General features: G+C 38.5%; 2 protein-coding genes and 1 long non-coding RNA gene across 3 annotated transcripts; 2 read left to right on the top strand and 1 right to left on the bottom strand.

Annotated features, from left to right (window-relative positions):
* Positions 1 to 1,812: 1,812 nt before the first annotated feature.
* On the top strand, positions 1,813 to 2,539 carry LOC104749020 (uncharacterized). Its single transcript, XM_010470597.3, has one exon. It carries the CDS (start codon positions 1,950 to 1,952, stop codon positions 2,349 to 2,351), a length of 402 nt encoding a protein of 133 aa, XP_010468899.1. The 5' UTR covers positions 1,813 to 1,949; the 3' UTR covers positions 2,352 to 2,539.
* A 2,695-nt stretch (positions 2,540 to 5,234) lies between these two features.
* LOC147924984 (uncharacterized) lies at positions 5,235 to 5,791 on the top strand. The gene is made up of 2 exons (XM_087490628.1): positions 5,235 to 5,637; positions 5,733 to 5,791. The coding sequence occupies exons 1-2, from the start codon at positions 5,235 to 5,237 to the stop codon at positions 5,789 to 5,791; spliced, it is 462 nt and encodes a 153-aa protein (XP_087346754.1).
* Positions 5,792 to 9,942: 4,151 nt separating this feature from the next.
* On the bottom strand, positions 9,943 to 16,791 carry LOC104749021 (uncharacterized). Its single transcript, XR_015584614.1, has 32 exons — positions 16,577 to 16,791; positions 16,377 to 16,488; positions 16,182 to 16,276; positions 15,992 to 16,044; positions 15,857 to 15,895; positions 15,709 to 15,787; positions 15,498 to 15,576; positions 15,316 to 15,403; positions 15,140 to 15,192; positions 14,954 to 15,043; positions 14,822 to 14,871; positions 14,568 to 14,663; positions 14,414 to 14,455; positions 14,248 to 14,321; positions 14,084 to 14,141; positions 13,845 to 13,926; positions 13,671 to 13,730; positions 13,421 to 13,522; positions 13,248 to 13,331; positions 13,101 to 13,144; positions 12,875 to 12,976; positions 12,717 to 12,793; positions 12,562 to 12,610; positions 12,317 to 12,404; positions 11,919 to 12,109; positions 11,682 to 11,787; positions 11,403 to 11,570; positions 11,236 to 11,302; positions 10,891 to 11,131; positions 10,716 to 10,753; positions 10,430 to 10,512; positions 9,943 to 10,306 (listed from the first exon to the last, which is right to left on the bottom strand). It is a non-coding gene; the product is annotated as an uncharacterized LOC104749021 (long non-coding RNA).
* Between the last annotated feature and the right edge of the window lie 354 nt (positions 16,792 to 17,145).

The raw sequence follows: 17,145 nt of genomic DNA, 5'->3' as shown, positions 1-17,145 counted from the left end.
TCACATATTGCATGTTGAATAACTGATACTACATCGCAATGAGATTTTATTTTTGATACCACATTAAAAGTTATGAAGGGTCTAAAATAATATTCAAGAGATAAATTCATCTATTATCAAATATCAATTGATTTTAAGTTAAAGAAAAAAAAACACAAACTTGATATATAGTATTGCAACTCTATTTATTGATCCAACTAAAATAGTCAAATATGATTGATTACCCTGTCTTCACATAAAAGATTTTGTTCAAAATAGATTGATAAGAGGGATCATCAATTCATCATTTCATTACCTGCGTATATACATCTAATCGCAGGGGAACAGATGGAGTAGAAGAGTCATATCAATTGTAATTACTATGATAAGAACAACCAGAATAGATGAAAACTAGCTACCGACATAACAAATTACTTAATACTCGATTTTACGATTTTTTTTTGTTTGAAAACGAAAAGAGGGGAAAGATGTCAAGCAATGCATTTACCACGTTTGTTTGATACACGAAAAGAAAAGGAGAAAAAAAAACACAAAAGTTCTGGATCACTAGTTATATAGTATGAAAATACGTATAAGCCATATATGTTACCGTTGCATGCGCTTAGGAAGATAACGAGGACTAGCAAGAGAGCTAACAACATTTGCCATTATTGTAAAGTTTTTATAGGACCACTTATTTATGTTTTTTTTTCTTTTAATACTTTTGCTGCTACTGAACTATCAATTTCATTTGTGAAAATATGTATATACTTTATACTACCTTTAAGCATTTAATTTGGAAATATATTTGTCTGAGTAAAGAAACAAAACAAAACTATATAATGTAATAGATTTGATTCAATAAATGGCGTGATCGAGGAATGTGGTCCTCCAAGAGACACACCATATAATTTTTTCTCAGCCTTTTCTTTTTGGACCATTTAATTTCATGTAAACTGGACCACTCGTCTCTCGTATCATCCCCATCTATTCTAGTATCATATGATTCATGATAATATCATCACTTTACTTTATATATCACCTAAAAGCTTTAAACGATAATAGTTTCGTATTCATTATAACAAGGGCCTCGTGAGACCCATTAGCATATGCCCGTAAAGTATAAGTCCAGTGAGTTAGCAAAGCCATTTAAAAAAAAAAAAAAAAAAATCTGTGAGCAAAATTCATATCTTCTCCCAAGTTTCTGCCTGCGTATAGTATAGCCCAGTCAACCGTTAACTACCAAACCACGATTGTCGGGTTCGTGTATAGGCTCACAATGTCACACTTGTATATTTGTGCATTCACGTAAAGTATGTTTGTATTATTAAATAATGAATGGATCGTTCGATTGTGTCAATTATTGTGCCACATCATTATTAGCGTGAGACAATCTAACACTCATATTTTTGACACTTGGACGTACGCAGATCATGTAATTTGGTCTCTCAGACTTTCTAGAAGACATGAAACAAATTAGAGAGGAAAGAAAAGGAAACTCAAATTTAGGTATTGTTGGATCATTATTCTGTTTGAAATATAGTAATTAAGATAATGAGTGAAAATATAATTCTAGTTGCTAATAAGATAACAATTCAAGTATATATGGGATCAAATCAATAGTTTCTATTGTCATATGTATGAATTAGATTAATTTGCTTGTTTATCCATTAATTAATGGAACAGTACTACAACTCTATTTGACTGTTTTCAACTTACAAATTGCATACCTTCTAGAAACCGAATCCCACATAATCTATTTCTCTGTTAGGTTTTAGATTATAAAAATAATAACTTTATTAAAGCGCCCAAGAAATCTGATTTAGCAAGGTTATCTCTTCTTTTACCATCTTCTTAGATATATATATTACACATGTAATTTAAGAGAGATTTGTTTAAGCTTTGTGCCTGTGTTTTTGTCATTTTCCAAGAAACAAAGAAAAAGAAAAAGAAAAAAAAAATCAAGAAGAATGAACACGAAGAACAACGTCGTCGAAGTGTCACCATTTTTTCTGTTCGAAGCATCTGGGGATTCCGAGAGCCATCATCAGGAGGAACATGGCCACGAAGGCGATGATTCGAAAGGTCGTGAAGATCATGGTGATGATGCTGAGTCATGCAGGTGCGAGCCGTCGTCAACGAGTCAAAGGACGAGAAGGTCAACTGATCTGGACCTGGTTGGTCAAAAAGAAGAAGAAGGTGAAGTCGCCGGAGAGAATGAGGATCACGATGATGGAGAGGGAGAGGTGAATAGTTATCGGAGATGGTCGGAGAGGAGAGACCGTGATTCATCTTCGACGGGAAGTGAGGAGAGATTGGTTAGTGAGATTGAAAAGAACCGAGTGTTTTGGGAAGCTTGTTTGGCTTCTTAATAGTATTCTTTTGATTGACTTAGCAACAAAACAAAAATGATACTTATGACTAGTAGTATACACATAACATTATTTCAGGGTGTGTGTTTGAACGTATTGATTTAAAATACCTTTGTTTTCAGGGTGTGTGTTTGAATGTATTGATTTAAATACCTTTGTTCAATATTGTGATTTCTCGACATTTTTTACTTCCCTTTTTCCCGTTTATATATATAGTGTTTCAGTTCATCGTACGTAGAATAATTTGAGCTCTTTATTTTATGTTATCTTTAAAGCAATAGAAGATGTCTCTCTACAGAGCCCTCCCTTGCCATTGTTTAAAGATAAAATTCCTGCAAGAGAAAACAAAAAAAAGAATAAGTTCCAGATTCACATAGTTACGATCGAGTCTGTTCTAAAGTGATGAAGACTAAAAAAACCACATGAGCATCTATAATAATGGGAACCCTGCATATATCATCTTCAATCCAATCCATATAGAGAAACAACAAACAAACAAACAAAACCAAATTATCTCACTCTACACTTTTCAGTATTGCACCATGCGCAGAAAAGATATGTACCTTAGGCAGCAGCACATCACACATATCATAAGTTACATATAACTCTGAATTCAAATCTTCTAAGTAGCAGTATTGCAACAGGTGCAGAAAATATATTAGATGTGTACCTTGTGCAGCAGCTTCCTCTCTCTACTTCAGATCCTACACAAAGGCAAAATAAAGAATCAACCGAAAACAAAAGATACACAAGACAGAGACATCAATCATAAGTTGCATGTAACACTAAAGTCAAATTCTCCAAATAACAGTACTGCAAAAGGTGCAAAAAAGATATGTACCTTGTGCAGCAATATCCTCTTTCCGCTTCGGATCGTACAACGAGAGAAAATAAATCATCACCTGAAAAAAATACACAAGACACCTTTCAACGGCTTTCCTTAATCACAAAAAGTTGTAAAAGATGCCTCTTGAACAAAACGAAATTTCTTCAGGAACTGTAAAGGTGATGCTTGAGTAAAGTTTCACCTGCTTTCGTCGTTTAAGCTCAGCTTCTTTGGCTTGGAAGCTCATTCTCTTGCTTCTTCAAATCCTGTATACCTAACAATGAAAGGATAAAAAGCGAAAAATCATTCAAACTAATTCAAATATCCACCAAATCACATAAATGAACAATGTCTAGTCCACTTTCAATCAAACCCGTGTACCAGATCCCGGTAGTAGGTCAAGAGGAATGTCACCAGTACAACCATAGCCAAAATGATAGGCTGCAATACAAACCAGAAGGAACACTCCCTTGATACCAAAAGAATGTAGAAAAACAATCATTGTACACTCATAACAATTCAAAGGCGACTAGAAGAGCACCTAGCCACTGTTATAAGAATCAAATAATTATTACCAAGTACCAATTCAAGGATAAAAGTAAGAAATTTACGTATCACATATATATATATATATATATATATGTTATAAAACTTATTCATTCTTCAAACCATCAGTGAGAGTCAATAAATCATCGTTGGAATAGATACACACACATACCTCTTTCACAGAATCCAAGAGAAACATGCCTCAGCTTTTGCTGTTCTTCCCACCTACAATCAAAACAAATATGGTATCATAAAAAAGTCAGTCAAGAGTAGAACTGAAGGTCACTATAAATATTAAAAATTCAGTAAATAGTACCATAAACTTATAAAACACACCATTCCAATATTACCTTCTACCTTCCTGTTCAAAGGTATTGCTTTGAACTTTGCTGCCTTTTTGTTGCTCAAGTTACGCAGTAGTTTTTGCTTTATAAAGACAAGCTCTTAGCATTTTTTGCAGCATAAGGTGAGGCCTCCAAACATTGTTCTGTGTACGAGGAAAACAGATGCATGTCAGATGGCATGAAATCAAGTGTTTTATGCACACATAGAACTTTTTCTAAGGGTCAAAAGAAGTTACGTACCTGCTTAGAAACTTCCGTTAAAGCTATTGAAGATGACTCATGCATGCTGGTTCGTCCTTGCCATGGAGTTCCTGCAACCGTAAGAACCAAAAAAAAGGATTAGAATTGATGCATTGAATATAAAAAAAAAAAAAAAAAAAAAAAGAGGATTACTATTGGTTGGGTAAACTTTAAACAGAACAAAGTAAAGAAAGGAAGAGTGGCGGGACAAACACTAAGTGAATACTTCAACACCTCAAGGCGAAAGGCGATAGTCAACCCTAGCTCCCGCCGTTGCCGTTCTCGGCGGCCGCACATCCCTCCTTCCGCGCAATGGCAAAGAAACGTCGTTCCCCGGCAAAACCTCCACCGAAGCCTCCTTCCTCCCGCCCCCCTCCTCCCCCGACTGCAGGTTCCATCGGTCCGTCAGTCTGTGCCCCGACGCTGAAGGAACCGCCAGCTCCCACAGTTTCGTCCCAGACTTCTCCGGTTTTCGAGGATAGCTCTGCCTCTGGAGTTGCTATCCCGGCCTCCAAGGCGAAATCAGATACGCCTCCCTTGGATTCAACATCTAAAACCCAGATCCTTGACTCAGTCTCGCTCCCTCAGGAGGACCAAGCCCAGTCCAAAGCTAGACCCCTCTGGGTCGATCTGTTAAAGGATCCCTCAGGTACGATGACAAAGAAAGGTGAGGTGTTCACACTTGAATCTGGTGAGTTGTGTGTCAAAATCCCAAATGAAGTTATCACCCGAAATCTTAAAAGATGGGAACCCTTCATCATTGGGCAATTCCATGGGAATCTCCCCCCAAGAGGAACACTCCATGCTATTCTCAACGGAATCTGGAGCAACCTCCTCCGGGAAATTTCTTTATCGAGATTGGGACCGCGGACAGTTCTTATTCGCATTCCCAACTCCACCACTTGACAGAGAGTTCTAAACCAAGGTATGTGGCTTATCGAGGATCAAACGATGTTCGTTGCTCCTTGGGAACCCAGTCTAAACCCAGTTCTGCCGGAGCTCACCGAAGTTCCAGTGTGGCTCGAATTCAGGGGAGTCCCACCTCATTTCTTCTCAGAAGAAGGCTTCGAACACATCGCTGGAATGCTAGGTCAGCCGGTTCGATGCCACCAATCAACCATCGACATGATGGACCTCGAGGTCGGTAAGGTCCTCACGGTTATAAACCCTCTAATCCCATTGCCAGAGGCAGTAAATGTCCAATTCTCTTCAGGTGAACTCCACAGAGTCTCAGTCTCCTGCCCTTGGCTTCCTCCAATTTGTAAACATTGTCAGGAACTTGGTCACAGTATCAGACGATGCCCAACTGCTCCAATCACATGCTCTACCTGTAAGTACTCTGCTCACTCTCCTGAATCCTGTCCTAAGCAAAGGAAGGCAAAGGTTCCCGATCCCTCTGAGAAGAGGCCTGAAACTCCTCAAAAGGGCAAACGTCACATGGAAAAGACCCAACAGGAAGAGATGCATCCTGTCCAAGAGTCTGATACCTCTGATTACTCGAGCAAGACTAAAAGATCCAGCAAAAAGGCAAAAAAGAAGAAGAAGGTACCTTCAGAACCAATGCTTCAGGTAGTACTGAACGCACCCCCAAAGAGTACAGTCTCGGGTCCCTCCAGCTCTAAGAGGAACCCCACAAAGAAATCACTTGCTGATAGGCCCCTAAATGCTTCAGAGCCGGACTCCTCTTCTGATACTTCCCTCTCCGACAGCTCAGATAGTGACGCAGAGCGATGTGATGAGGATGACACTCCTTACTCCAAGGTTCTCTCCAAAAAAGATAGAAAGATCCTCAGGAAATCTTCGGGGAAGGGCTCCAAACCAAAAATCAATAATTATGATAGACACTTTTTGTTGGAACGTTAGGGGAATTAATCAATCGGTTAAGCGTAGAAGCCTTAAGAAATGGCTCAGGCATAATAAGCCTGCTTTTGGTAGCATAATAGAGACGAAAGTGAAGCTGCGGAAATCTAAAAGATATTTTGACTCTATTTTTCCGAATTGGAATTTTGGGAGCTAGGAAGGATCTGGGTTGTTTAGGACCACAAAGTCAGGCTCTCTATACACTCCAAATCTGGACAAATGATCACCTGCATTGTATGCATGCCTAACTCCCCTAAAGAGGTGGTCTTCTCCTTCATCTATGCTGTAAATTGTAAGTATGGAAGGCACCAACTGTGGGATGAGATAAAGAAGCTAGCTATGGACCCTACTATTAACGGTAAACCTTGGGTTGCAATGGGAGATTTTAATCAAACTCTGAACCCTAGCAAGAGTTCTGCTGGCAGTTCAAGGATCAATAAAGGCATGGTGGATTTTCGATAATGCCTTCTGAATGTGGGGTTGTCCGACTTGTCTTACAGAGGAAACGACTTTACATGGTGGAACAATCAGGAGGCCAACCCGCTAGCCAAGAAATTAGACCGTATATTGGTCAATGATAATTGGCTCATGGAGTTCCCCTTGGCGTACGCCTATTTTAGTGATCCGGAGATGTCGGACCATTGTCCATGCTGCCTAAGACTGGGTGCTGCTACCAGAACCAAAGGGCCTTTTATGGTGTCACACTTCCTGTTCCAGCATGAGGAATTCCTCCCGCGGGTTTCTGAGTTCTGGAACAACACCTTCATTCAAGGAACATCAATGTTCAGATTCTCCAAGAAGCTCAAGCTCCTGAAAAGAGTTCTCAAAGACTTAAACAGAGAACACTACTCGGACCTTGAAAAGCGCGTCAAGGAAGCTCATTCTGAGCTGGCTGCCCATCAAGCAAGACTCTTAGCAAACCCTTATCCACTTTTAGCTAGATTGGAGAAGCAAGCTCAGAAGAAATGGCTTACACTGGCCTTAGCAGAAGAGAAATTTCTCCTCCCACGGTCTCGAGTTAAGTGGGCAACGAGTGGTGACTGCAACACAGCCTACTTCTTCAGAATGGTGAATAGTCGAAGAGGCATAAATCAAATCCACTACCTCGAGACAGAATCTGGTCAGCGTATAGAGGAAATTTCAGAGATTCAGGAACACTGCATCCGGTTTTACTCTGGAATGCTTGGAACTGCATCTCCCACTCTCTCTGAGGAAGAAGAGGTACAGATAAGATCTCTCTGGTCCTTTAAATGCGACCAGGCCGCAAAAGACTCTATACAGGCCAGTGTAACTGATGCAGACATTAAAAGAGAAGCCTTCTCCCTTCCCAGGAGCAAATCCCCAAGACCAGACGGATACACAGGGGAATTCTTCAGAGCCACTTGGGACTTTATAGGTCCTGACCTTACAATGGCGATTAAGGAATTCTTCTCCTCAGGCCACATTCTCAAACAATGGAACGCCACAGCGATCACTCTTATCCCAAAAAGACTTGGCGCAGATACAATTGGTGAGTTTAGACTGATCTCTTGCTGCAATGCGGTTTACAAAATAGTGTCCAAGATTCTGGCTCGACGCCTCCAAGCTCTTCTCCCAGACATGATCAGCAACTCTCAATCGGCTTTTGTTCAAGATCGACTTCTGGTTGAGAATGTCTTACTCGCAACAGAGATGGTCCAAGGATCAAATCGTGACTCAATTTCCCCCCGAGGAATGCTCAAGGTTGACCTGCGGAAAGCTTTTGATACAGTAAGCTGGGACTTCCTTCGAGATATACTTGAAACCGCAGATTTCCCCCATGTGTTCCAGAAATGGCTCAAGAACTGCATCACAACAACCTCCTTCTCTATTAAGGTCAATGGTAGTCTATGCGGGTATTTCCAAGGCAAAAGAGGACTCAGACAGGGGGATCCCCTCTCCCCTCCCCTGTTTGTTATGGTGATGGAGGCTTTTTCAAAACTCCTCATTGCCAAATATGAACAAGGGAACATAGGTTATCATCCTCTGGGCAGGAACCCACGGATCACCCACCTTGCTTTTGCAGATGACGTTATGCTCTTTTTCGACGGTCAGACATCGTTTTTGCAGGCTATTGCAAGCACTTTGGACACCTTTCAAAGTCTCTCGGGTTTGGCAATGAACAAGGATAAAACGGAGTTGTTTCATGCGGGCTTACATCAAGAGCTGTCTGAATCTCTCTTAGCGCTAGGTTTCAAGGGAGGAAATCTCCCAATCAGGTACCTAGGCCTGCCTCTTCTTCCCAAAAAGCTCCGTAAATCTGACTATTCCCCTCTCACAGATAAGATCGCAGCAAGGTTTAACAGCTGGGCTGTAAGATGCTTATCCTTCTGAGGCAGATTACAACTAATCTCCTATGTTATCTACGGGTTAGTTAATTTTTGGATGTCAGCCTTCTGTTTGCCCAAAGGTTGTATTAAAGTCATTGAGAGGCTTTGCAATGGATTTCTATGGTCGGGGGATACAGCAAGGCGCACTCATGCAAAAGTCGCTTGGGATAAGATCTGCTTGCCAAAAACAGAAGGAGGACTTGGTCTGCGGAATCTCCTCATGTGGAACAAAGCCCTTAACCTGAAATTAATATGGTTGCTCTTCACCAACAATAGTTCTCTGTGGGCAGCATGGATGAAGGAACACCATCTCAAAAGAACAAACTACTGGAGTGCAGTTGCGCATAGCAGCTCAAGTTGGATTTGGTGTTCACTCCTGAAGTTAAAACCTCTCGTCAAATCCCTTCTCAAAGGTAAGGTTGGTGATGGTCTCTGTGCAAGTTTCTGGCATGATAACTGGTCACCCATGGGAGTGCTTAGTGATCGTATGGGCACAAACGGTCCGCTTCTTCTGGGCATTCCTACTAACGCAATAGTGGCGGATGCTTGTACAAACCAGAGATGGAGACTTCCTTCCAATAGAACCAGGAACCTCTTGGTTGTTGCTCTGCGGAACGACCTCCTCACTGTGACCCCAACAAATGTTGCAAGAGGTAAAGACAACTACTACTGGACAGTGGGGGAAGATACATCCACCACTTTCTCCACCCAGAAAACTTGGAATTTCATTAGACCGTCAGCTGAGCCTCAAGCTTGGGCCAAAGCAGTCTGGTTTAAAAATTGTGTCCCTAAACACGCTTTTACCTTCTGGATTGCCAACTTAAACCGTCTGCCAGTGAAAGTAAGGCACTTGAACTGGGGAATGAACATCTCACCTGTTTGTCTCCTCTGCAACTCTGAAGCAGAAACCCAAGACCATTTATTCCTTCATTGCACCTTCTCTGAAACGGTCTGGTCACAAATCTTAATGCGGCTTGGCCAGCATGTCAGTATCTTCGCCAATTGGTCTACAATGATCTCCTGGCTCCTATGTCGATCTCCAAACCTCTCCTCCACTCTAAAAGGTATAGCTGTTCAAGCCACTATCTATATGCTATGGAAGGAAAGGAATACAAGGCTTCACGAAGGTTTACTTGCCACCCCCTCTGCTCTCTTCTCACAGATTGACCGCAGTATAAGAGACACTCTCCTGGCTCGGCTTCACCGCAAAGGCTGCCCACGACTTTTATCCCAATGGTTCACCCATGGCTTCTAACTCCTAGCTCCACGCACTTTCATTAGTTCCTATGGCTTTTTTTTTTTTTTTTTTGGTCATAGCAGCCCTCTTTAAACCCCTAAGTTTTGTACTTAAACGTTCCTTTTGGTAATATAAATTCACATTTTTATCAAAAAAAAAAAAAAAAAGGAAGAGTGGTTATCGAGATTACTTACAGAGAAAACAAGAGCATTTTTCTCCATTGAAGGAAAAAGAAAAGAGTATATAGAGATTACTTACAGAATCAGAAGATTACTATTGGTTGAGTAGAGAAAGGAAGAGAGTATATAGAGATTACTTACAGAACAAGCAAAGGATTTTTTCCACTGAAAGATAGGGAGCCATATATTATCTCCATTTAGAGAAGCTAAACACTTATGGATGGGGAATTCGAAGTGGGAAAGGAAGAAGTATTGTATTGAGTCGAAGGCCATCAATATAACTAGAATCAGTCTGATGTTGTTACCATGAGCATGACCCTCGGCCAAGTTTTTATTATGTAAATGCATTCATTCTTCAAACCATATCTCTTTGATCTGCACATTGAATCAGAAGAACCATCGTTAACTTTTTGAAGTCTGAAATAACAGCCTAACTTGAAAACCTAAATCGCAAGTAAATAATTAATAAAATCCAAGTGAAAAGAAGCTTCATAATACCTGCTTAGTTAGACACTTCTTTTGTTAAAGCAATCGAAGATGTCTTTTTGTATGCTGCCCTCCCTTGTTTAAAGATGAAATTCCTGCAACAGAAAGGAACAAATAATGATTTAATCGTAGATTAACAAATCAACGCCATTAGAGAGAACAAAAGATATGTAAAAATATTTCATCATCTGAAATCAAAAGATACACAAGACAGAGACACAAATCATAAGTTGCATATAACACTGAATTCAAATCCTCTATGTAACATTATTGCAACAGATACCAAAAAAATATGTACCTTGTGCAGCATGCAGCATCCTACTTCCGCTTCAGATACTACACAGAGGCAAAATGAATCATCAACTGAAGACAAAAGATACACAAGACAGAGACACAAATCTTAAGTTTCATATAACACTGTATTCAAATCCTTTACGTAACAGTACTGCAACAGGTGCAGAAAAGACAAGTACCTTGTGCAGCAACATCCTCTTTCCGCTTCAGATCCTACTCGGAGGCAAAATAAATCATCACCTGAAAACAAAATAAACACACAAGACACCTTTAGCTTTCCTTAATCACAAAAAGTTTAAAACGATGCCTCTACAACAAAACAAAATTTCTTCAGAAACTGTAAAGGTGCTGCTTGAGTCTTTTGAGCTCAGCTTCTTTGGCTTGGAAGCTCATTCTCTTTCTTCTTCAAATCCTGTATACCTAACAATGAAAGGATTAAAAAAAAAAAAAAAAACATTAAAACTAAACTCAAGTATCCACCAAATCACAAAAATGAACAATGTCTAGTCCATTGTCAATCAAACCTGTGTACCAGAGCCCAGTAGGTCAAGAGGAATGTCAACAGTACGACAATACAAAGCAGCATGAACACTCCCATGATTCCAAAAGAAAGAAAAACATCAATAACTCTATCTAATCTGAATTGCGCAACAAAGAATTGACTTAAAAGCCAAATTAGACCAACACTTACCAAAGGGGAATTAGATGTGGACAGGGAAGACGTATTGTATAATTTGTATTGAGTCAAAGACCATCAATCACTAGAATCAGTTTGATGTTGCTACCGTGAGAGAGCACGACCCTCGGCCAAGTTTTTATTATGAAACTGCGTTCATTCTTCAAACCATATCTTTCTGATCTGCACATAAATCAGAAAAGCCATCATTAATTATTGAAGTCTGAAACAATGAACAACCTAAATCGCAAATGCGTAAGTATTAAATCCAAGTGAAAAGAAGTTTCATAAAACCTGCTTAGTTAGACACTTCATTAGTTAAAGCAATAGAAGATGTCTCTCTGTAATGCAGGCTGGTTACTTTGCCCTTGCTTGCCATAGTTTAAAGATGATGAAATTCCTGCAAGAGAAAAAAAAAAAGAATAAGTTAGATAAATAAAACAGATTCACATAACTAATGAGTCTATTTCTAAAGTGATGAAGACTAGAAAAGATGAAATCATCATCCGTAATAAAGGGAAGAAAGTGTACACTGAAACAACAAACAAAACCTTAAGCAGTCTGAGTCGTCTTCTTCATAATTCTTTAAACCATCGTTAATTATCAAGTTTGAATGAAAAGAGCAACATGAATGAAAACCATGAACAAAACCTAACGCCTGAAAGTCTGTTAATGATAGTGGTGTCGACAATTCTAGGACAGCTTCCAATAAGCTGGCTGCACTGAAAAAAAAAAAAAACAAGATTACTATTGGTTGAATAAACTTGAAACAGAACAAAGTAAAGAAAGGAAGAGAAGACATTGAGATTACATACAGAGCAAGAAGAGGATATTTTCCATCGGAGGGAAAGGAACCATATAACATCAGTATTTCTATCCGATCCGAATTGTGTAACAAAGTATAAACTTTAAAGGGAAATTAGACTCACACTTCATTACTTAAACCAATTGAAGATGTCTCCCTGTATGCAGGCTGGTTACTTAGCCCTCCCTTGCCATTGTTTAAAGATAAAAATCCTGCAAAAGAGAGAGAAAAAAATAATGAGGTCCTGGTAGATTAATAAAACAGATCACATAGTTAATTAGACTGTTCTAAAGTGATGAAGACTAAAAAAAAGCGCATCATCATCCGTAATAAAGGGAAGAAAGTGAACCCTGAAACAACAAACAAAACCTTAAGCAGTCTGAGTCGTCTTCTTCACCATTTTCAAACCATCTCTGATCTACACATATATAGAATAAGAAATCAGATGATAGAAACGCCAAAGTGAAAACCCTTAGAAAATTTCAAAACCTTTTTTACTTGCGTCAAATCAGTCTAACACTTACGGATTGTGGTGTTGATGATAGAAACAAAACCTTAAGAAGTGTGAGTCTTCTTCCTCTTCATCGTTAGTCAAACTGATCTGCACAAAGAGAATTAGAAGAAACCATCGTTAGTTATCAAAGTCTGAATTAAAATCCAAGTGAAAGAAGATTCATTATACCTGCTTAGTTAGACACTTCTTTCGTTAAAGCAATTGAAGATGTCTCCCTGTATGCTGGCTGGTTACTTAGCCCTCCCTAGCCAGTGTTTAAAGATGAAATTCCTGCAAGAGAAGGAAAAGATAATAATAATATGTTCCTGGTAGATTAACATAACAGATTCATTATGCTATGATCAGTCTGTTCTATTTTACTAATGGATTGTGGTGTTGATAATAGAAACAAAACCTTAACCAGTCTGAGTCTACTTCTTCATCCTTATTCAAACTGATCTGCTCATAGATAAATAAGAAGAAGAAACCATCGTTAGTTAATCTGTAAGAGCCAAACTGAAAACCCTAAAAACAAAAAAAAAAACCCCAAGAATTTAAAAACCTTGTTTACTTGGTCCTCGTTAAATCAGATGATAGAAACGTCATGGAAATAAACATGTACCGTCGTCCTCCTCCAATCATCCATCTAAGAGTTAGAAGACAAGAGACGAGACTAAGGTGATGTACGTTTTATTTTCAATGAAAATAATCTAACAAGAAGCAAATTATACTTACACGAAGAGACATTGTTGTTGTTGTTGTTGTTGTTAGGGTCATCATCATCCGCGGGTCAGAACTTCAAATATTGACTCACTTTCTCCTTAACAACAATTCCGGCTACAATGAAAGGTAATATAAGAGCAAATCAGATGCCAATAAACACGGAAATAAAGCTATGCATAGCAGACATAGACACATATCCTAAACTGCATATAATACTGAACGCAATTCCTCAAAGTAAACCATCAACTGAAAAGATATGTACCTTGTGCAGCAACATCCTCTTTCCGCTTAGATCCTACACAGAGGCAAAATAAACCATCAACTGAAAACAAAAGATACACAAATCATAAGTTGCACAAAAAACACTGAATTCAAGTACTCTTTAAGTAAAAATATTGCAATAGGTGGAGAAACGATACCTTGTGAAGCTACGTACCTGCTTAGAAACTTCCGTTGAAGCTATTGAAGATGTCTCATGCATGCTGGTTAGTCCTTGCCATTGTTTGAAGATGTAGTTTCTGCAACCGTAAGAACAAAAAAAAAGGATTAGAATTGGCTGCATTGAATATAAACCAAAAAAAAAAAAAAGAAGATTACTATTGGTTGACTAAACTTGAAACAGAACAAAGAAAATTACAGAGAGGTAACGGAGATTAGTAATCTCAACTTACTTACAGAGAAAACAAAGAATTTTCCTCCATTCATTCTTCAGACCAAACCACATACCTCCGATCTACACATTGAATAAGAAGATTACTATTGGTTTGAGTAAACTTGAAAGAGAACAAAGTAAAGAAAGGAAGAGAGGTAACTGAGATTAGTAATATCAGATTACTTACAGAGAAAACAGAGCATTTTTCTCCATCGGAGGAAAAGGAACTTCATTCTTCAAACCAAACTACATACCTCCGATCTGCACATTGAATCAGAAGATTACTATTGGTTAAGTAATGAAAGGAAGAGAGGATATAGAGATTACTTACAGGGCAAGAAGAGAATTTTTACCATCGGAGGAAAGAATCAGAACCGTGAGCACGCCCCTCGGATCTGCACAATGAATCAGAAAAGCAATCGTTAATTTTTGAAGTCTGAAGAGACAACCAAAATCGCAAGTGTATAAGTAATAAAATCCAAGTGAAAAGAAGCTTCACAATAATACCTGCTTAGTTAGACACATCTTTCGTTAAAGCAATTGAAGATTTCTGCCTCCCTCTTTGCAGGCTGGTTACTTAGCCAATGTTTAAAGACGAAATTCCTGAAAGAGAAAGAAAAAATAATGAGTTCATGGTAGATTAACAAAACAGATCTAATAAGCTATGATCAGTCTGTTCTAAAGTGATGAAGACTAGAAAAAGGCATCATTATCATCGGTAATAATGGGAAGAAAGAGAGCCCTGAAACAACAAAGGAAACCTTAAGCAGTCTGAGTCGTCTTCTTCATCATTCTTCAAACCATCTCTGATCTGCACATATATAGAATAAGAATTAGATGTTAAAACGCCAAAGTGAAAACCCTAAAAACAAAAAAACCAAGAATTTCAAAACCTATTTTACTTGGCCGTCGTCAAAGCAGTCTAACAATTATGGTTCGTGGCAGTGTGAGTCTTCTTCCTCTTCATCGTTGTTCAAACTGAACTGCACAAAGAGGGAAATTAGAAGAAACCATCGTTAGTTAAGTCTCTGAATTAAAACAGCAACATGAATGAGAAAAACCAGAAAATATATATCAACCCTAATAAATCCCCAAAGTCCGAATTACATAATTCATACTTCAAACCATTGATCTGCACATAGAGAATTAAGAAGAAGAAGCATCGTTAGTTAAATTTGTAAGAGCCAAATTGAAAACCCACAAAAGGAATCATCATCCGTAGTAATGATGGGAAGAAAGTGAACCAAAATCTCACTCTTCACTTATGGATTGTGGTGTTGATGATAGAAAGAAAACCTTAAGCAGTATGAGTATCCTTCATCATTCATCAAACCATCTCCGATCTGCACACATATGAATCAGGAGAAAATATCGTTAGTTATCAAGTCTGAATTTAAACAACAAAATGAATAAGAAATTCATAAAGAAGGTTGATACCTGCTTAAACACTTCTTTTCGTTAAAGAAATAAAAGACGTCTCTGTGTGATCTGGCTTGGTTAGCCCTTGCCATTATTCCTGCAAAAGAGAAAAAGAGAAGAAGATAAAAGATGATTTGCTCGTAGATCAACAAAACATAATCATTCAGCTATGAGCTGCCTGTTTTAAAAAGTGATGATATATAATATGTGATAGATGGATGGTATATACCTGAAATTCTAGCTAGCAGATGTGGTGTAGTTGTTTGTGTTGCAGGCAAAGGTGGAGCAGCCAAAATCTACATCAATTACTACAGAACGAATTGGTTAGGGGATAAATAATAAACTTGAAAGAAATAGAACAAATAAAGAAAACTTACATGTCAATGATAAAGGATTTGTCCATATCTCTCTCAGATCTGCTCAATGAATCAGAAGAACAATCGTTAGTATTTGAGATAAGAGACAAAGTTCAGAACTTAAATCCCAAGGGTGAAAAGAAAGAAGCTTCGTACCTGCTTATACGATGTCTCTGTGTGAGCTGATAGCTTATCCCTTGCCATTGTTCCTGCAAGAGAGAAGAAGGAGAAAGAAAGATCAGTTGCAAGTGATAAAATAAAACAGAGTCAATAAGCTATGAATCAGTTTTGAAGGGAAGTAAGAATCACAAGGGATCATCATCCGTAGTAATAATGGGGGACGAACCAGAATTTCAGTCTTCACTTAAAGTTGATGATAGAAAGAAAACCATAAAGCAGTCTGAGTCGTCTTCTTCAACATTCTTCAAAACCATACCCGATCTGCACATATAAAAATTAAGAGAAGCCATCGTTAAGATGGTTTGTTAATCTGTAAGAGCCAAAATTTATTTGGGGCTAAACAAAAGAAGAAGTTTCAAACCTTTTTATTTGGGGTCGTCGTCGGTCAAATCAGAGACGCCGTGGAGAGGATGAAAAACGCTCTCCTACGCCTCCGAGCATCATCATCATATCAATCAAATCCTCCTCTGCTCCTGAGACAAAGAGAAGAGACGAGGTTTTATCAATTGACGAAGGAGATTGTTACTTTACAAGAGAAGATAAATTTATTTTTAAACCTACACATATTGATGTCCGTTCGTTGTTGTTTGAGTCATCATCAACCCTAACCCTAATTTGTGTTCTTCCTCCTTCAAAAATCATCATCGACGAGAGCAGAGAAACTTGATGATGAGGGAGAGACCCAATGATAGATCGACGCCGTTTGCTAGAGAACGCTCTCTCTCTCTCTCTCTCTCGCTCGCTCGCTCGCTCAAACTTTTTTTTTTCTATTTGGTGAAGAAGACTGAAGACGAGTATTGTTGAGAAGTATTTATATGAAATATCTGATATGGAAATATGGAAATTTACCTTTTTTCAACTTCTTCTATACGTTATAGAAAGAAAAAAAACGAAAATTAGGAAAAACACTAAATTTAATTTTTGAACTATGACCGTTCTTCAGAAGACCTATGATCGTTCTTGAATCATATGTTAACTATTTAAATACAACTCCTATTAGGCTTGTATAACTAAAGTCCACCACTCCTTAATTTCACGAAGCCCAACTTAAAGCCCACCTCCCACCTCCGTATCGATTGGGAGATTTGTGTAGCCATCGTCGAGATATGATAAAATTGAAAGTGTTTAAA

This window comes from Camelina sativa, chromosome 16 (genome assembly GCF_030686135.1).
Source record: "Camelina sativa cultivar CO46 ecotype springtype chromosome 16, ASM3068613v1".
Taxonomy (NCBI): Eukaryota; Viridiplantae; Streptophyta; class Magnoliopsida; order Brassicales; family Brassicaceae; genus Camelina; species Camelina sativa.
The sequence above is the reverse complement of the archived record's forward strand: the minus strand, read 5'-3'. Positions and strand labels throughout refer to the sequence as shown.

Coding starts and splice junctions, on each gene's coding strand:
- LOC104749020 (XM_010470597.3), top strand. CDS start 1,950: ATGAACACGAAGAACAACGTCGTCGAAGTGTCACCATTTTTTCTGTTC.
- LOC147924984 (XM_087490628.1), top strand. CDS start 5,235: ATGTGGCTTATCGAGGATCAAACGATGTTCGTTGCTCCTTGGGAACCC. Junction 5,638..5,732: donor TCCAATCACATGCTCTACCT/GTAAGTACTCTG, acceptor ACTCCTCAAAAG/GGCAAACGTCACATGGAAAA.